Genomic DNA, 20,470 nt, shown 5'->3' with positions numbered 1-20,470 from the left:
CTTTGGGTGAATGTGAAAGAACCCCAGGTGGTCAAAACTAATCTAGGAACCTCCACTGCACCGTCACTTATAACCCACTGTAGAGTTTCAGGACGTTAAACTCCATAATTTAACTTAACGAGCACAAGGTCCTTGCTACAACGCACGCTGTATAATTGTCTTGATAGCACATTGTAAATACATGTCCAACAGCCTAAAGATAAGGAACATTTGAAGCTGAATTGTACCTGACTGAAAATTTCTAAAGAAGCACTAATCCTATAGAGCAGCTACACAGCAACACTAACAAGGAATAAAAGCCACAGGAGACCATTTAACATATCTACATCTTTATTTACATGGTTGGTATTAAGAGTATCAGGTAAAGATATTTACATGATATGAAAGTTGATGCACTCGCACACATCCACAACATACACACCACATGACTTTGGTATTTCACAGTCGTGCAAACAGAGAGTCTCCTCCGTGGCACGAAACAGGCCGTAAATTGATAAAACTGTTCCACACTTAGCCACTTTCCGGTGCTGCGATGCAGTCCGAAGCACACCTGATGATCCTAAGTCGTCACAACAGTGATAAATAAAAGGGATAAACTGATGGAATCGTCCTGAGAAGACTTGGAAGTCACTGACTTGACCGTTACGGGAGCATAGGTTAAAAGGTGTCGATGGCTCAACGATAAATACGACATGGATGAGATTCAGGAACCACGCATGGGATAGGAACACTATAACGTCATCAGCGGAGGCAGCTACAAGGGCGTTCGCTGGAGAAGCAAAGATGAGGCTTGTGGCAACTCCGCATCAACACATGACAAGAATGCGGTGCTCGTGTATGCCAAAGAGCAACACCATAACGATACTTGCACTTGGCTTAACAACAAGTGTTGCAGGAGAAAAAGAAAAAAAAGAAGTCCTAGTACATGTCCATGCTGGTCTTCTTACCAAGGTACGGTGCCGTGCGCTTGTAGTTTGTCGAGCTGCGGGGCGACGCCCGGCGTGAGAATCCCGAGCTCGTCGTTCCAGTGCTGTTGGAGTTGTACCCAGATCCCGAACTGAGTGTGCCCGTACGGTATGGCTCGCGCTTGATGCACATAAGCACGTTGTCCCTCAGGTATGTCCAAACCTTGCGGGTGCAGGAGAAGCAGAGGAATATGAGAAGCCCTTCGAATGCATTAAAGAGGACAAAGAGGTACCACAGCGCTTCGACATCGAGGTATCCAGCAACGAGACCCAGCGTCCAGGTGAGGCCCATCATGGTGGAGAGCCGAACATAAAGACTGAAGTTGCGCCTGGCAGCGCTGCCAGAGCGCTTGACGCTGGACTTTGTCGAACTGATTACCATGATGGCAGTCGAGGTGAAGAGAGTGATGTTGAGGAGCATCAATGCACCAGCGGGCCCAGCAAAGAAGATGAGAAGAGCTTTCCGCTGCCCAAACCAGCAGCCGTGGCGCCCAAACAGAGGTCTCAAGTCCTCGGGCATACCAGAGGCGCGGTCGTCAAAGAAGACTGCAAGGCCAACAATTATGGCGGGAAGAGTCCATGAGGCAAGACTGTAGAAAAAGAAACGCCGCCACTGCGTACCGGAGCTGACCCGCAGTTCTCGCGTGGCAACACGCAGGGTCCGCCACACGTCGAACGCCATCGTGCTCATCCAGAAAAAGGACGCGAGGAAGAAGTAGTACGTGGTGACAGCGGACGCCTGGCAAGCTCGTGCGGGTGGTTCACCAATCATGCCAAACAGAAAGCTCAGGTAAGCGACGAGAAGCGATGCAGAGAGGCAGGCAAGGTTTTGTCCGGAGAGGTTCCTCACATCAGGCACCAGGAAGAACACAACAAGGTGGGCCACGAGGCAGGAAATTGACACACCTAGTCCCACGGCGGAGACATAGCCCATGGTCCTGGAAAACTTGGCTATCTCGTTGGTTCCGTTGAAGATTATGCATACAAGGGCCCGAAGGTCGCCTTCCAGCAAGTAGCTGTCGGGAGCAAAGTCACGGTCGTAGCGCGTGGCGTAGAGGTAGCCGTTGGGCCGTATCATGTACTCTCCCTTGTTCAACATAGTCTTTCGGCATGCGAGGAACTCCTGGGTGTAGAAGATGGTACCATTGCCGCTCCTCGGCTCGATCTCGTTTTCATCCTTGATGCACTTGTCACCGTCGAGGACATAGCCTGTCACGCCACATAGAACGTTCCGGCAGACCTTGTAGAATGGGTCGTACAGCTCTCCTTTGTTGCAAAGGCTCTTTTTGCCAACAATGTTGCCTGCTGATGGGCTGACATCCATGAGGATGCTGAAACTGAAACCGCGGGGGCTAACGAAGCTGGTGTCGCTGTAGAAGCCACAGATCTGGTGTGGAGCAGTGTCATTGTTACAAACCATGCACTCTGGATTGCGGTAGTTCACGCCGTAGACGTTGATCACTGACTGGTATGACTTGCACTCCTTCTCGGTCTCTGTGCCGGCCCAGCTGGGATCACATGTCGATACAAAAGAATTGCAGGTGTACACGCTGGACAGGTTCTGGGGCGCATACTCCAAGACACAGGCGAAAAACCGTCGGAAGTCTCCCGGAGCCGTAAACCACACACCCCAACTGGAGTTTGTGGGATCCAGCTCAATATTGTTTCGAATGTCCTCGCCCGTCATGTTGATGAGGCCGTAGAACTCCTTGCAATCAAGGTTTACCTGCAGAATTGCACAGTAGTATGTAAACAGCTGCACCACTGTACCATTAATTTACAAGTGCACATCAGACTATGCCTCTAGTACAAATAAAAGAATTTGTTACTTAACTTTTTCAACCACCATTAAATCTACTGACTCCAGTAAAAAATTCACAGTGCACTATTACTACACTCTGGACCTTAACAGACTGCAGTGGCCCAGTGCAATCAATTGACTGACACATAATTTTCTTACAGTGCTAACTTTGCAGCAACGCCAATTGATTTAGTCATGACTTTGCCGTATGATAACGGTTCCACACAAAGTAAAGCTTTAACAAGTAGTTGCGTACCCAAATTACAACTAAATTGCACACACTACATGGAGCGAGAGGACAGGACAGATTTTCGGCAAGGCTAACTAAGAGACCCCACATTAAGACTAATAAAGCTGCACACTTGAACTTATATGTAGCACACCAGTTTCTCAGTTCTAGACTGCCACGTGTCCACACAGTTTTCATTCGTTGGAGGCTGCCAAAATGAACTGGGGTGTTTAAAATTGAATCCAAGGTTTCATTTGTGCACCTCAGCTAAATGAATCATTCACAAATGATGTGAACTAAGCTGTCAGATAACTTGGTAACACAGGCCTTGGTAGATTTACAACACATCCCAATTACAACAGATGTACACAGCTAGGCACCAACATACTTGAATTCATCCAGTTTCTGTCAGGCTACCTTTTGCTCAGCCATTACATTACCTCAGCGGACTTAACACAATTGTGTGGCGTCGTGAACATGGTGTGCAAAAATGAAATGAGAAAGGGTTAGCAGCAGGGTCCACATCCCATAGCAAAAAGGTTCTTACACTAAACTCTTTGTAAAAGAAGACATGAATTGTGGCAGTGGACATAACATTAGCAAAGGTGGCCAGCCAATGACAAACAGCACTTACAAAAGTATAGCTTTGCGAATTTGATCCCAGGTCTGCATTTAAAGCAGCAAATTTTCCTTGATACTGCACTGAAGTAAAGTTCCATGAGGAGGATTATCCAGCTTGAGAAATAAGTATAAAATGTAAAGTAATGACATATGGCTCGCACTTTTTCAGGAGCTGCTGTTTCAATACATCAGGTTAAGCGTTCCTGCAAATGCTGGTGCTAAGCGCAAATGCAGTCGGCCACAAAAGGCTGCGGGACACGAGTGTGACAAGAAATGTGAACCTCTACTCTGTTAAGGCATGGCCGTGCTTCTAACCTAATGGGTCACTCACTATGCAATGTTGCAAAATCTACTCCAGATTGAAGCGTTGAGTTTGATCAATCGATTGATAAATTGGGTTTAACGTCCCAAAGATGGGGATGCGAGTGACACCTTAGTGGGGGGGGGGGGGGCTTCGGATAAAGTTTGACCACCCAAATTTAAGTACACAAGCGTTTTTTTTTTTTTTTTTTTTTCATTTCGCCTGCGACTTTGTGCACGGCAGCAGATCGCCATTAATAGCCGCAGCTTTATTTGCATATCCCGTGTTCCGCAAACCTCTTTTGGGCCAACTGTATACCTGCAGAAGAAAGCTTTTGAGAAAGGCCTCACCTGCCAGCGGCGGGTGTCGTTCAGGTCGTCGTTGCAGGCGGCGCAGTACACGTTGGCGTACGTCACGTTTGTCCGCGGCGACGTCACGGGGGCCATGCCGTTCGGGTCGGTGATGCGGGCGTCGGCGCCGCGCTCGCACTTGACCCGCACCTCGTCGGGTCCGTCCCAGCCGGGTTTGCAGGCGCGTCGGACCCAGGTCGCCTGCATGTCGCTGCGCACGCGCACGCACTCCCACTCGACCACGGGGTCCCTGCCGTCGGATGTGGCCTCCAGGAGCGCGGGCGCGTCCCGGCAGCAGTCTCCGAACTTGACGCACGCCGCGTCGCATCGGCACACGTTGGAGCGCTGGAACGGGTTGTCCGGGTACGAGTACGGCGTCGTCGTCGAGCCGGACCAGTTGCCGCTGCCGTTTTCGTAGTCGACGACGAGCTTGGAAGGCCTCGGGGCACAGGTGTCGTTGCATCGCACCAGGCTCGCCTCGGTGTCCCCTTGTCCTCGGCAAGGATGGCTGCCCAGGATGGCGATGACCAGGAGCAGCAGGACGGTGACGGCCGCCGGGACGGGATGGGACGTCGCGCCCCCGCCGCCTGCCAGCTGCCTCCCCATGGCTCCTGTAAAAACATAACGACAGGCTTAAGTAGGACCTTAGGACGTCGCATCGTAAAGAGTTAGTTTCTACAGTAGGTCTCCCTACCTTGGATGAAAGAGTTGACGTGAAAGTTCGTCAAGAGTCAAGCGTAAAACATGACAACCAAGTGCCAACAATCAAAGTATCCCGCCGCGGGTGCGCGTCTGGCAACAGTGAGCGGATACTTGTTCGAAAATAAAAGTTCGCACGGTTAACAATTTCTTGCTCATTTTTTTTTTTTTTTTTTGAAGAACTAAGGTCGTTTAATCGACTGTGAATTTGTTACTTATTTTACGGACTTCTGCTGTTTGGTGGCAGTTTGTCCGAATCATCCGCTGTGCCTTTTTCGTACGGTTACATTTAGCGGATTCCAACAGGCGGGAAACTTCGGAAACTGCGTTCGTTGCCATGTCGTTGCGTCGAACAGCCGTCGACAAAACCGGTCGTCCGACAGTGCTAATATTTTTCAAGTTTATTTAAATGAGCCGGCCGTGATTTCTCCTCCGCACATCGACCAGAATGTAAGCCCATGCGTCACGTATCCTTCAGAATGCCTTCTGAAAGTTTTTTTCCCGCGGCAGCTTCCATAGCATTCAACACGTCCTGCGGATGTTTTGTTCGTGAAAACATCTCCCAGCAGACGCGCCTATTTCCGCCAATACCATTCGAACGAGCGACGTTTTGATTTGGCGATGCGCCAGAAGTGAGCACATGCCGCCTGCGTATTTAATGCGTACACACTCGTAACTCAGAGTACTTGTTTTTCGATCACGCGAATACGATTTCAGAGATATGGCGCCCGCCATGTTGGGCGGTGCGATTAATGCTGGTCACGGTTGTTTATCAGCCTTCGGCGGTGTTATAGCCGGGGCATATCGATCAATCGGTAGACTTCTGGTGTGATTTGTATACGATACCATATGACGCTCGTCCTCAAGCGTTGAAAAGTGGGCAAACACACACACACACACGCGAGCAGAATTCAAGCAGGGAACAATCAAGACGTTCGTCAATGTGTAAGGTGCTGTACGTTGGTGTTCATTAAAAAAAAAAAAATGCGGTTTTGCGTGCCAAAAACGATTACTAGGCGCGTGCCGTAGTGGGACGCTCCGGACTCGTGTGTGTATTTTTTTTTCCCTCTTTTTTTTTTTTTTCAGCGTGCGCCTATATAAAAATAAACGGGCGTCTTTTTTTGCGCTTCGACGCCATCGAAATTCGGCCTGGGTCGAACCCGTGACCTCGGGTTCAGCAGCGTCTCGCTGCGGGCGGTTTTCTTTGTTAAGAATTACGGTAAAACGCAAGTTCGTGTCGCTCCTGCGTGTGTAGCTTAAAAGAGTACTGACAGAAAAAAAAAAAAAAAACATTCGTCTCGTCTTTATTGGATAGCTGTTATCCCAGTAATACGCTAGATATAGGAGCCTCAATTCCTCGATGACGCAGCAAGTAGTTCATTGCGTTACCTTTTAATGCGACCACTTCAAAGTACACGCGCCAAGTGCAGCGAAACCTGGGCCGCGAAATCAAGCGCTCATCTTTCGGCGACACGCGGGATCTGGGCGTTGCCAAATTCCACCATGTTGTCAAAAATTGGTAATGCTGGCATTTCGAGCCAATCAGAGAGGCCGTACAGCAGCCCCCTAGAGGCTACTCCGATTGGCTAAAAAAAAAAATGCTGTCATTGCGAAATTTGACAATATGGCGGATTTTGGCAATGCCTAGAATATATAGCACCCGCGTGGTCGCCTTCGAGCACAGCTTCAACCACCGCACCGGTAGTACTAGACCACGGGGCCGAGTTTGTTTGTGATATCACGTGACCGTCACCTCCGCCTTCGGACGATTACGTGAATAGCCTTAATTTGTTATTGTTTTTTTTCCCACGTCCGAAGTCGTGTTGCACTTGCCACACGTTTTGAATGGGTCGCACGAAATAAATGGTGCTGTAATTAATGATGTGTGGCTTTCAGGAGGAATTGAGGCTTTGCGTTGTAACCGTGGGGTCGACGGGCACCTGAAAATTCAGAGGCGATTCACCGGTTAGTGCGAGAAAAATGCGTTCGCGTTACGTATCGCCTCTTTGAGGTTTCCCGGTTCCACCATTTCTTTCTCTATGGATCCACGATTTAAACCGCGTCCACCCCACTGCAAGGTGTTCCACGCGTCCGGCTTCCCACACACGAATATAATAAAACGAAAATAAAAAGAAACTACGCAACATTTTCGTGTCAATACTCAGCTCACAGTCAACTGTGCAGGCGCGGTAACCGATGTCACGGTAGCAGATTAGTGACCGAAGTGTTGCGCAATGATCTGTCGTCACGTCAGGCCGCGCCCGTGAATTTCAATGCTATAGTGCAGGCTACGCTACAAGCGCTACTCTTTTTTGTTGTTTGTTTGCTTTCCTCGCTTACATTGGGAGTGGCGGCCGTCTCCGATACGTCACGGTCTCGGCGTATACGTACGGGCCTCGTGTTAGGTGCTTTCGTGACACCTGTGTAATTTTGGACCATTCGCCTGTTTTACGCAATAAGCTGCCACGTAATTCTTACTCGAGCCCCGATCGCTGAGCTCCAGTCGAGTCTACTCCAGTCGCATTTGAGGGCGTCTCCCAAGTACGTTACATTTTTGTTGGCTTCGCCGCAATGTGCGTGATTTTGATGGCGTGTTTGGGGCACTTGACACGGCGCGCTTCCGGGCATTGATTTGTGTGTATCTGTTAGCCTAACCAATCTGCAAAAGTAAACACTGCCGACTCTGTCGTTTGACAAACACGGTGCTTCCAAGCATAACACGGATGGCACTCGGTCCGTTTGCTTAAAAGCGCCAGCCAGCCGATGGGTGCCGAGTTGCAACAGCACGCGATTTAAAACGAAATCGACAGCGGTAGCGTGCTTCCAGTTTGAGCGTTGCCTGCTCGATATAACTTATAATGGCGCTACCATGGGCGCAGTCGAATTCGCCATCTTGGCAGCTCTGATTGGCCCGTAGGACTGCTACGGCCCATCTGATTGGCTGAAAACGCCGCCATTGCAGAATTTGACAATATGGCGGAATTTGAGTGTAGCATTCTAAGACTACACTGTCGCATGTTAGTCTGTGGTCAAGAGTCTTTGATGGCTACGACGCTCTGCATCGGCAGCGAAGGCATAAAAAACTGTCGAAAACAAGGTCGGAAACGTGGCAACAGGCAAGGGCGCAATGAAACATCTTTAACTCGCCGTGACGTCCATCGCGCAGCGAAGCAAACGGGAGGCGGTTGCTCACGTGCCAAACGTCTGCGTGTTGTTTGCGCTAAGAAAAAAAAAACTGCTACGCAGCACGTCAAACTTGCACGCGGGTCGCTTAGTAGCTTCAGCCGTCGGCGACAAACACAGCTGCTATACCTACGACGCGCATCGGCTTTAAGACACGTCGATAACATCGCAGCAGGGCGGGCACGTGCAGACGGAGCGAACGGCCGGGCTTTTTCCCACGTGCTAGCAGTCACGTGACACGCGCGGTTCCTGGCTCGATCGTGCATGTCCCGGCGTTGTTTTTCTTTCTTCTTCATTTCCCAGCAGGAATTAAGGGTATACACGAAAGCGCCCGTGTGCCCGGCAAACAGGCCTGCCGCAGCCGTTCACCCCTCAATTAAGCCGCATTTATTTCGGTTGGCTCGACGACGGGGCGCTTATAATGATCACGAAGGGTTTACCTGCAAGGTCAGGGTCCTGCCGGGTGATGCTGTGCGATATGACCTTGCCGAATCAGCGTTTTTTTCCGACAGAGGATTGTTTAGTGGTATCTTCCTTTTGAATGTTTGATTCATCGGTCGGTCGGTCGGTTGGTTGGTTATCGGGTCCCTAGGTAACACTGAGACTGAGAAACACCGTACTCCGAATTAAAACCTCCCATGGACCATAGTTCATACTATCTCCCCTTTATAGTATTCTTTTTTTCGGCAGCATATTGGAGCCGGTGGACATGAGAAAATGTGCTGTAATCGCCGAGTAACTCATTATCTAATATTTTATTCTGTCCAACACGCATGAAGTGTTAACTACTTAATGGTTTAGTTTAATTATAAGGTGTGGTATATGTTCCTGCGAAACTCAAACCCGTCAATACCGAAGGCATTTCAGGAGATTAACAACGTAATCAGCAATTAACAGTGGCGCGAATTATGCGCTCCCGTAGAAAAGGAAAAGAAAGAAAACTCTTGTATCTATCTGTATTGCACTGCTCTGAAGAGCTGGCATAAGTAGCCCCGCTGTGACTTAGGTGCGCTTAGCGCGGACAGCTGGCGCACGATCCGAGAAATTAAATGCGCTAATTATACGAAACAGGAGACAAACAAGATACGTGTCGACACGGGCGCTCGCGTCGTCTGCTTGCGTGTCTCGTTTTTCAACGTAACTCGTGCCTGTTCACTTGTCTGACCACGAGTCGAACAACCTGTTCTGCTATCTGCTTGTCCAGCACTTTCCGATGCCTGTCGTCTATACCTTTGATCGTCATCTCGTGCCCGAAGCAGTTTTCAACTGTTCCTATAATTAGAAGCAGACGACACAGACTCGCACTTAGTCCTAGCTGTTGTATCGTCTGCTAACGAGCCAAGCCGCTTTTCGTTTGTTTCCGCAGCGCAGAGGCAGACGAAACAGATACTGCGCCCTATCTACATGTTTCTCTCGTCTGCTCACGAACCAAATACGGGCCCCCAAATTCGCAACGCTTCGCCCGTGTGTAACCCACTGACACGGTCCGCCGAGATGCTAAGCGGCCGTTAGCGTGTGGCCCGCTTTCTTCTTGCTTATTTTTCTTCTCCCCCCTCCCCCTTTTCTTTTTCTCCGCCAGCCGGCGTGGTGTTCGATATGACCCTTATCCCAGCGGTTACAGGCGTGGCCGTGATGGAGGTACGGAGCGGGCAAGATTCTGCGAGAACCCGCTGCTGCCGTGGTTTATAAACGGCCGTGCCGGCCATGGTTTGGTAAGCATCCCGGTCGGCAGGAGGCGCCGGTACCCGTGACCTCTCCGCCATTTCTTCTCCCCCGAAAAAAACCTGCGACTGAACCCCACAGACTACCGCGTTATGTAACACATGCTCGGCCGAACTTGAATTATTGGATAGGATGAAAGAAACAAGGAAACACGACGAGAAGCGCCTAAACGCAGGCAGGGAAGCCTTGGCAGCCGATATTATGCGTGCACGCTTCGCTGAGACAGTTCCGTGCAATGTGCAGGACGCCGAGCGCGTCTAAGAATGTGATAATCTAAGCAGTGACAAAGCAACTTTTGCGACGGTTATCTGCACAGCTTATTGCTGTTGCGTAAAACGTGACTGAACGGAACTTTTCGCAACACCGCAAGTACGACACGTTGCATGGACATCGTCGTTCGCATGATACATGCGGCTTGTTATGACAGACAATAAATACGCCAGCTTGTATAATTTCCAGAGCTGGTAGTTCACTACCATGACGTCCACGGTGACGTCGCTGCAAGCAATTGCGGGCAGGATTATGCGAAGCTTTTCACTGAGGTTTTTCTCCAATAATTTTGACAGTGCGCGGTTGCAGCGTTCTCGCTGTGGTTCCGCAACAGTTGGAGGAAATGCCAACATATTGTCACCGGGAAATGCTGCGGGCTTGCATAACTGAAAAGCTGATGCTGTTTTAATCGACGAACAGTCTCACAGAGCTGTAAAGATTTTTTTTTTTTACAAGCTCGTTAGCTAGTTCGCCGCGCTATCTTTAATAAAAGGTTGCGAAGTAATGACGATTTTTTTATCCTAGTATTGCCTTTTTTTATGTTGTAATTGTCTTTAGACCCTACGGTTATTTTTCTTTCTTAACTATTGCTTTAAATAAGCTCCTGCGGTGGCTAACCAACGGTCGGAATGTGAAAAAAAAAAATGTTTCCGAAACGGGATCAGATGTTAAGACTATGTGCTTTGCCTGGAAAAGTGGCTTTGATGCACCTGTGTGGCTCACTGATAAGACTCTTCGATATCTGCTTTAGAAGCAGCGAGAAGCGAATGGGCGTTTGTCCCCTTTGGGATAACACGGGGGTGAGGAATTGAACTAAGCCAAAGCCCCTTGAGGAATTTTAACCGCGGCAATTTATTACATTTACGGCGCTTTAAAAAAAAAAAAAAAAAAGATAACTAGTAGTAGGATTGTGCTCGCGCCGCGCGATCTCCGAGGCCACGTAGAGATTCGCGCAACAGTTACTAGAGGGAACTCTGGCGTGCCACTGTCTATGTGGGGGCTGCAAGCATGACATTTCAGCAAGCATGGGAATGATGGGCAGTTACGCGGATTTGCCTAAACTTGGTGCTTCCTCGCTTCAAAATGACTTTGCAAGTTTATCATTTTCGACAAAAGTATTGCGTTATACACGCAACAGTTTGAATACGACTTCGTATGTGCGCTGAGACTTCGTCACGTTGCCAGGGCGTATTGAAATATACTACGCCGTCCTTTGAAATTGACACACATTTGAAGCATAAAATAAGAAAAAAAAACACGCAACCAAGAAAGAAAGTTTCAAGCCCATAAGCAATATGGCTAGACAAAAAAGATCATAGTTCCTACGCGTCAGCTGAACAGGCGCAGCACCAGACATCAAGGCAGAAAGCTGGGCTAGTTGGTGCGCTCGTCCTGTTGTCTTCTCTGTGTCCCTGTTATATGCGCTAGTCTTTTGATTAATGATGACACACCAACTAGCCCAGCTTTCTGCCTTGATGTCTGGTGCTGCGCCTGTTCAGCTGACGCGTAGGAACTATGATTTTCTATGAGTTTCCCGTCCAGTAACTCCCCCCCCCCCCCTTTTTTTTTTGTAGGAACCTGTACGATGTACACACTTCGAACACACTGTATGTCGTCTCGCATATGGCGCCGTCTGTTTTTACTGCCAGGCCGTTGATGGCGAACCAACGTGGCCTCGAGACAGCCGACCGTAAAAAAAGGCCTCTCGATCGACGCTCCTCCGAGCTTTTTTCTTTTTTTTTGGGGGGGGGGGGGGGATGGGGGGGGGGGCGCACGTCACTGAGGCCCCAAACCAAAGCCGGACACTACGCAGTTTAGCATGCAGCACGATCCTTAGTCTTCCTAAATTACCTGGCGCAGGCCGGCTAACCCTTTCTTTTTTTTTTTCTTCTTCTTTCATGCGGCGTTCCTGACTTTCGACGTTTCGAGAAACCGCCCCCGCTCGCGGTAACCCCCCACGCAAGATTCACGGCTCGCTTGACCGTGAAGCCGCCGTAACCCGTTTTGTATAAATATAGTATACACATATATATACGCATAGACTTCTCCATAAATTCTCGCAGCGACGCCACAAACCGGGCGCTTGTCTGTGAACACCCGAGAAACCGCAGGGAGATCAAACCCTCACCACGACGAGATGACGTTTGAGAACATAAAAAAAAAACATGAACTGGAAAAAAAAAAAACGCAGACGGAGCGGCGTTATTCTAAAACCTCGCGATCTAAGGAAAGTCCCGCGCTATTCAGTTAATGTCCCGTATAAAGTCCGTGTTTTTTTATAATGCGCCCGGAGAACCAACATGACAAATGTACCGTCAGCGACGTTTTTCTTTAGATTGTTTTTACCCCCATCGAAGTGAAGCTCGCTTTGTGAACCTTCCCGGATTCTTACTCATGCTGTCCCATCAGCCCGATTTATGCGCTATGCTGCTCGACGCAGTCGATTAGCACAGCGCGTAAACCTAAAGAATTGCGAGAAAATAAAGTTGTCGCCTTTGTGGCGGGCAAACACCGCGCATGAGGCTGCTCTTCACGATAGGGATGACAGTAAACGTGATTGTAGCCATCGCTGTTATTTCTTTGTGGGAAGTAATACACGCTGTTTCGGCTAAAGCCTCACTTCACGTGTATTCCCAACACGTCGTTGGATATGCATTCTTTTTTTCGTTACTGAAGGTATTCGATGTATTTCACTTTCAAACGATCATGGGAGGCCAAACGCAGAGAAGGAAACTATGTACGTAGAAATGCGTTCGCCGCACTCACGTCGTGACGTCATCGAACTTCTTTATTATCGTTGTCATTGCAGTCGCAGATTTAACCCTCTCTAGCTGCTCTCGGGAACGAGTTGGTTTTACGTTCTGCATCAATACACCGCACCATACATTCGCGATAGTATACTTGTACATAATGCACGCTGGTCGAGCACCCGGGTCGATGTGACGGCGCGCCATACAAAAAGTGTTGGAACGTGAGCATAAATAAATCGTGACGAAGCCCACCATCGTAGTTTTATTGCCGATGGCGTGTAGATCTACGGTAAATTCCTAAATTTATCCGCAAGACATCCGCAAGAAGAAACACTCTTTTCTGTTTCTTTCTCAAGTAACACATTGCTCGGTCTGTTTTGCCAATACCCGAAATCTGCCCAAGACTTAACAAGAGCTTCACTATACGTATATTCACTATATCCGAGCATAGTACTTCTGTTTACTTCGCTCTATCCGACGCGTGTTCGTGTATGCCTCCGCCGCTCTGTAAGCTATGGCCGTGCCTGCTCGACCCGATATTGTCGGGTCGAGTCATCATCATCATCATCAGCCTGGTTACGCTCACTGTCGAGTCTCGAGACACTCGGGTCGAGTGTCGGCACAGAAATCCGGTCGTCGGGTTCACGCAAGCAGCCAGTGGGTATATAGGGAGGGCATCGAGCGATCGACGAGACGAGTTCGGCCTGCACATGTAGCGCGAGGTTCAGCGCTACAACCTAACCCGCTCGGCAAGAGGCACGTAAAAGCGCGGTCGTCGAGTCGGAATGGGTGATCGGCAGGTCGAGTTCCGACTCGACGCGTCGAGTGATTCCGGATTACTCGGATTGTGCCACGGCGCACGGAAATACCGAAACGACGCAATCCGGGTGGGGTCGTTCTTTTCATTTGTGTTTTTTTTTTTTTTTCGTCGTCGTCTCTGGATGTATCGCTGCCTTTTTACGCGCGCGCTTTCCAAAAGGGAATCGCGCCTCTCTCCGCGTAGCGCGTTTATTACTTTTCTTGGCACCCCTCTGACAGCAATATACAGTAGCACACAGCGTGTTACGCGGCCACGTGGGCTCGCGGTCAGAAGGTCGAGGGCGGTATAATAACGATGTTGTCCAGGGGCAGACGAACGAAGCGAGCGCTGCTGTGTTCTTTGCAGCATGTTTCTTTTTCTTTTTGACGTCACTCGGAGGAAACGGCGAAAGCCGTGGTGTGTAAACACTGGTCACCGCGGGCCTGTAAAGCTTTGCTTATTTTGGATTCGGTGCTAACTATCTATGTGTGCGCATAGACGAAGGTGGAAACAAGCACTCAAACCGTTCGGCGTTCGTCTTCGCTGCTTTCTTTTTCTTTTCTTTTAAATTCGTTTTTGTCCATTGCGTATTTGTGAGTCGGACACGCCTCAAGAAAGGAAAGAAAGAAGCTTCTTCGCCATTGAGAGCACGATCGCTACTCGAGGGACCGTATTTTGGATCGATCACCTGTCGGAGACACCTTCACTTCTCTGTGACACAGTCTGCCTCGACGCCGAGGCGAAGCCGAACGGCAGCTCGTCTTGAGTGCACTCCAGGGGTGCGATCTTGTACGCGTTCCAAAATAGAACGGAGGCGGTTCGTTCCACCGAGCCAAATACGATTCGTCAATATGAACCGTGCCGAACGCCATGACATCAATTGTGACCTGATATCTGCTGTCAATAATTCCGTGTCGTCTGCTATCGGACGAACGGAACAGAACATACCGCCTATTTCGTGACGTAAAGAACGAACCGCCTCCGTTCTATTTTGGAACGCGTACAAGATCGCACCCCAGAGCTAACCGGCGTCGAAACATTGCTGGTATGCGCTGGTTAAAAAGTGGGGAAGGGGCGCAAAGGAAGAGGGGGTGTGCGTGTTGCCAAGAGCGAGGTTACAGGTTCGATTTTTAGCACGGGCGGCCGCACTCTGCATGGTCGAAGCGGAATGCAAAGAGCTGTAGTGTGTGTGTGTGTGTGTGTGTGTGTGTGTGTGTGTGTGTGTGTGTGTGTGTGTGTGTGTGTGTGTGTGTGTGTGTGTGTGTGTGTGTGTGTGTGTGTGTGTGTGTGTGTGTGTGTGTGTGTGTGTGTGAGAGAGAGAGAGAGAGAGAGACGGGGGAGGAAGGCTCTGCAATGGGCACAAAATAAAGCCGCCGTGTGCGTTAATCCTACAGGGTACTAAAATGAACAAAATTGACCCAAATACCGTTCGCAAAAGGTGTGTTAACAGTGCCATAAGAGTAGCCCCCCACCCCCGTTTATTTAATGCGATAACCGAACAAAAGCCCGCTCAGTCGCCCAGCTGACCGTATCGAACTGGAATTGGCGGAACGACTTTCGAACCGTATAATAAACGTGGCGAACCGTGCGTAGTTGTCCGACAGGAGCTAACTCGATTTTTTCTCTCGCTGGGTAGCAAAGCTGGGATCGCCGCCTTTGAGTGAGTCGCGCACGGGACGTGCAAAGAAGGCGCGAGCATTAGCGCGTCACCACAAACGGTCGAGCTCCATGGACCACCCACCCTTTGCTTCCACAAACCGCAACGGGCTAACGGGAATAAAGAGGCCGAACGTTGTGCCTCTCGAAAGAACTACACCCCTGCGCTTTGCAGGGCGTACGACGCATGCCGATTCGATAGAAAACCTGCGCGGACCTCTTAGGTCTGTCGTACGAAACCTGAAATGCGGCCTTGTTATTACGAGTTTCCTTTCCTTATTTTCCTTTTTTAGGGGTTAGAAGTTGAGACAAAACAAAATATTTTAAAAGGCGCAGTGCGAGATACAGTTGTGAAGCCACCGCATTGTTCGGTTGTCAGATGCCCCAAGACAGAATACCGTAGGTCTTAAGATGGTGTCTTGCACAGTGTATGTTCTTTTCTTTCTTTCGCTGGACAGCCTGGCTAACGTTAGCAGGGACACCTTATATATTCTCTCGATAAAGCACTGAATCGAAACTCTTATTTTAGTTAATTTTCTAACAAGATGTTGATTACTAGATGAAGAGACGAGGAAGGTCGGACTTGCTTTCTTTTCAGTTCGCGGCGCAACACCCGTGCCCGTACGCCACTGAGGCGTGGTGGATTTTAAAATATACTTTTTTGTTTCTTCCGAATTTATGCCATTCGTGGTTCTGTAAGAAGGTCCCCGAAACATGCTGACTTCAATTTTCTTTCTTTTTTTTTTGGGGGGGGGGGGGGGGGCTCTTTGAAAGGATACAACGTAGTCCATCTGTGCCTGTAAACAAAAATAATCATAATAATAACTAGGCCCAGGCAGATGCCCGTCAAAATGCCATCACATCACGGCGAATTGCTGCAAGAACTTCAAGAGGTCCCTTTTTTTTTCTCTTACCAAGCCTCCTGTCATGGTAAAAATGGTTGCCTCGATATTGTTGCGAGGCGGAGACAAGCACGAATGTTGTTTATGCAAGGCGATGTAGGAGGATAACTTCGACTAAACATCTCGGCTTATTTTTCTCTTCGGCGCTTAAAGAGTTCGGTTCACCACATTTTCGCGACGTCGACTCGCGATTGCATTATGCTGCGATCGGTAATTTCCCCGATCCAAGTTTCCCTCGATTATTTCCCCCGCGTTGTTTCTTTCTTTATATTTATTTATTTATTTTTCACGCGCAATTCATGTTCGTGGGTCGGCAAACACGAGCGAGGCGGTCACCGTCCGCGTCGTTGTTTGTACACATCAGTGTATAAATACGCGGCTTCCTCGAAGCCTCCGGGATTTCTCGAATAATATACGCGCTGCCCCCCGGACTGTCGCCGAAAGACTCGAAGAAGGTCATCTTAAAGAGAGCACGCCAAACAAGCAAGCAAACAAACGAAACAAAAGAAAAAACGCGGAGGAGTTAAATGGAGTCTCTCTCATTTCGTGGACTCCTGCTCTCGGAGAATTTTTTTCTTCTTATCTAATCTAGTGGCGGGTGTCCCGCCTGCTAGCTCGTCACGCATTCTCTGTTCTTTTTTTTTTACCTTTTTCTCCTAAATTTCGTTGTTTTCTCCGCAGCGAACCACCCGGACTTCCCTCGACCTCCTTCTCACGTATTCGTGGCGCTAGCTGCATCATTTCGTTGTTGCGGTTTTTTTTTTTTATTAGTTGTTGTTGCTCCATGTAATGCTTTTGTGGATTCGAAACTTCTTGACCGTGCTTTCCCCGACTCTGCGAAAACTTACTCCCCGTGAAGACGGTTTTAAAAAAGAAAGAAGAAAAGAAAGGAACGCTGTGGTCGAAAACAAGAATTGCGAAACTTTCGGGGCAGATGCTACGGCTACCGGCGAAGCACGGTGAGGGTATTTTACGGCAATGGCTCTTGAGAAGGAAAAAAAGAATGAATAAAGGCTGCTGAAACAGTGTTTCCCAGAGCAAAAAAAAAAAAAAAAAAATCTGGGTCAATTGAGGGACGCTGGGGCTGTCGAAAAAGGTTGGGTTGCCCACCTATAGCTATACGCTCGCACTGCACGAACTGCGCGGTGAAAGTCCATCGGTCGCGTCAGACGACCAGAACAAGAGATGTATGCACTCGAGCACAAAAGTTTACGGACCGCGGCTTCTCATCGGAAAACGCGTCGAATTTCCGAGCATCCTGCAACGGTAAAACGTACTCACGACAGAGGCTGTAAATGCGGGTACCTGGCTGCATAGTGGGGGTGCAGGTATATTCAACTCTCTTCTTTTTTTCTTTTTTTTTCGTATCCCCAGGTCCGTAAGCTTTTGTGGTCGACTGTATGCGTGGTTCGACGAGGTTGCAATTTGGGCGAGTCTCTTATTTTCGCGGGTTTGTCCCTTTTTGTTTCGTGCGCTCGATGCAGTCAGAACGAGAGATTCGTTAGAAAAAAGAAAAACAAGAAAAAGCCCCCCCCCCCCCCCCCCCCCCCCCCCCCCCCCGTCTGCGAGCGACTCACTCAGGGAAGGATTTTGCAGTGCACAATGGGCAAGCGCCTTCCACTATCTTCCGTGGAACACTATGGTCTGCTCGAGCTGCTGATTTATCTTCCGTGGAACACTATGGTCTGCTCGAGCTGCTGATTGGCTGAACGCGAGCCCTTACATTTGTTATAGCCTTTGTCGCACTGCACGGAACTGGTGAGACAGACTATGGCCACCCAGCTATAGAAGGTACTCTCACTTTCGTGCGCCTTGGGAAGCCTCGTTGCGGCGAACTTGGGAGCGTTTAGAGGGAGGTTTCGAGAAGACTTTTAAGATAAGAAAAGAGCATGCTGGGGTCGCGGGTTCGACGCCCTCGGATCGCTGCACGATTCGATGGGAACGAGAACGTCGACTAAGAACGCTTTTTTTTTTTTTTTTTTTTTCCCTCGCGGAGTGTGTTTCGCACGGCCGATGAGAGTCGCCGTCATATATAGCCCTGCGGTGTCCGGAATCAATGAGCTGATCTCGCCTTTTCGTGGGAACTGGATTGTATACACACTCCCGCACGAGATGAGCGTGCGTGCGCCAGGTGCAATTCGATGAACGCGCGTCAGTTTACGGAGACTGCAAGCGATATTCCGAAGCTCCTGCGTGTGTCGCCATACGTTGCTCAGCGCACGTGGCAGTAGCTACTGCGGAAAAGTAGCTTTTCAGCAGCTCCGCGGCCCCTGCTTCGAAGAGGCATTTTCTACTGTACTAAAGCAACATTACGTTTTGAATATAAGTGGGGACAAGGCACTTGTTTTTTTAATTATGAGCAGAATCTTTTTCATTGTGTTAACACGCGAGAAAACTAAATATATACGAAAAGAAAGGCTTAGCCAAAAAAAACCACCACGGGGTGTCACTGTTGTCGAATCCCGCCCGTAGATTTACGGTAACTCCAATCCGGCCACCATGGTGCCCGCCACATTTTACGAGAGAGAGAGAGAAACGAAGAGGGAAAGGTTGTGAGGTTAACCAAGGGCGTTCCCGGTTAGCTACCCTACACTGGGGTAGGGGAAAAGGGAAGAACAGATAAGGAGAAAAAACAGTCAGTCGCAGAGAATATCCACTGTCACAAGCGTTCATGTAATCCGAAACGTAATGTAGAAACGCAGAAGGGCTTTTGTGGCCTTTTGCGTGCAAGAACGCATATGCCATGGTCCAAAGCTATTTTCTTCTGAGAACACCGTATTGTCTAGAATTTGACAAATTCTTGCTAGCTACAATGAGCTCACGGGGTAGGAACGCCAGACCTGCACACAAAATCTGCTTAGCCTTGCAAGAAACGTAATCCGAGGAAATAGTAAGAACCTTGGGGTTTTCGAGACATAGACGTGGGCGTCCTGATATTCGAGGGTTTTGAGGGCTTCTGAGGGACCACTACGGATGTTCGTTACTAGACGAACCGAACGATGCACTGACTCTCATAGGACTAGCGCGTACAACGATAGGTGTACCTTCTAATCTCGCCGCTGAAAGGTGACTGTGAGTGGCAGTTGGTATGTGCGCCGGTGAAGCAAGCGTTCATTTGCGCAGCGACGACCTTTAATGTCATTTACTCTCATTCAAGTCAATGAAATGACATTTTTTTCCGCATTAGTGGCTTTTTCGTGCCCTTTAGTGTTACATCGCCGCTTCAGCTTGATTAGACGGTTATACCCTTGTGCTTGTCACAGGTCGTGCGGCGACTACGTATGGCTGTGACATGCATACATTTGCAACTTTATGTCATGCTGTTATAGTATGTATTATTGTTCCAACGAATGGCGAAACGCATCGATAACTTTTATTTCGTTACTTACATGAATGGTTCTCTCGTTTAGTGCCGTCTTCTTTAGCTATACGATTTCACCGTAGCGAACTCTTGCGCAGCCAGACTTCCCGGCATACTGTGGCAGTTGGTTAACAAAAAGAAAGCTGCGACTTTGCTTTTGGGCCAAGCAAAGCTCAGGACTGAACCACACATACGCCGGCCATTATAATAAATATATTAAAACTGAACTAAATGTACTCATTACTCTGCTTTTGGCTATAAATCCGCCTGCCGGCAACAACGAACTCGCCGCGTACGCGCAACTGGTCGGACGGTTTCACTTATTCACCTAATTTGCAAACTTAGCGCAGTATTTTACAAGTACTCGTAGGCGCAGGTTCATTACATTGGAATGCACACACGCCCCTTGCCCACATATAATTACCTTCGATGATCGGAGAGACATCGACGATAACACCGTTATTTCTTTATATTAGATTATAGGGAGCCGTCCGTACAGTCGTGCTGACTCGTACAATCTGTGACGAGCCTGCATGCCATCTGCCCCCTCGTGGCATGGCGCATGGAGTCCTCTTGCCGAATGCCCGATCGCAACACCCCCTGCCGCGTAGCTGCACAATCACTAAATACAAACGTAATTGGATGCTTATTATACAGTATTCCAGCTACGAATACAGCAATCGCGACAACGGGATAGTCGAAACCTCCGAAGGGGCGGCCTTCAGTTACAATCATAGGAATCGGCGTGCTCGTGCACGTGAAATTTCCGTGCAGCTTCAGATCTTTCAATGCGAGAAGGTTGAGCAACTTGGTCGGGGAATCACGTTGCCCGAAGGAAATCGCGCTAAAGAAAAACGGGCG

The 20,470-nt window shown here is 49.0% G+C and overlaps 1 protein-coding gene and 1 long non-coding RNA gene across 7 annotated transcripts in view; one reads left to right on the top strand and one right to left on the bottom strand.

Moving 5' to 3' along the window:
* Nucleotides 1–312: 312 nt before the first annotated feature.
* Nucleotides 313–20,470, bottom strand: part of LOC126529181 (uncharacterized) — an 81,516-nt gene continuing 61,358 nt past the window's right edge. For 2 of the 4 annotated variants that reach the window (XM_050176779.3, XM_055069665.2), the window contains exons 2-3: nt 4,268–4,878; nt 313–2,691 (exon numbers count right to left, since the gene is read on the bottom strand). In XM_050176779.3, the coding sequence (XP_050032736.1) occupies nt 919–2,691; nt 4,268–4,873 (2,379 nt within the window). In that variant the 5' untranslated portion in view covers nt 4,874–4,878 and the 3' untranslated portion in view covers nt 313–918. Of the gene's footprint in view, nt 2,692–4,267; nt 4,883–4,961; nt 5,049–20,470 lie in introns of those variants that run through there. The other 2 variants (XM_050176780.3, XM_050176778.3) reach the window with 2 other exon arrangements.
* Nucleotides 5,328–20,470, top strand: part of LOC129384333 (uncharacterized) — a 95,852-nt gene continuing 80,709 nt past the window's right edge. For all 3 annotated transcript variants that reach the window (XR_011896108.1, XR_011896107.1, XR_008612068.1), the window contains exons 1-2: nt 5,328–5,416; nt 9,729–9,861. This is a non-coding gene — a long non-coding RNA (uncharacterized lncRNA). The remainder of the gene's footprint in view (nt 5,417–9,728; nt 9,862–20,470) is intronic.

This window comes from Dermacentor andersoni, chromosome 8 (assembly GCF_023375885.2).
Source record: "Dermacentor andersoni chromosome 8, qqDerAnde1_hic_scaffold, whole genome shotgun sequence".
NCBI lineage: Eukaryota > Metazoa > Arthropoda > Arachnida > Ixodida > Ixodidae > Dermacentor > Dermacentor andersoni.
Note: the sequence above shows the minus strand (reverse complement) of the source record. Positions and strands in the feature narration are given on the sequence as shown.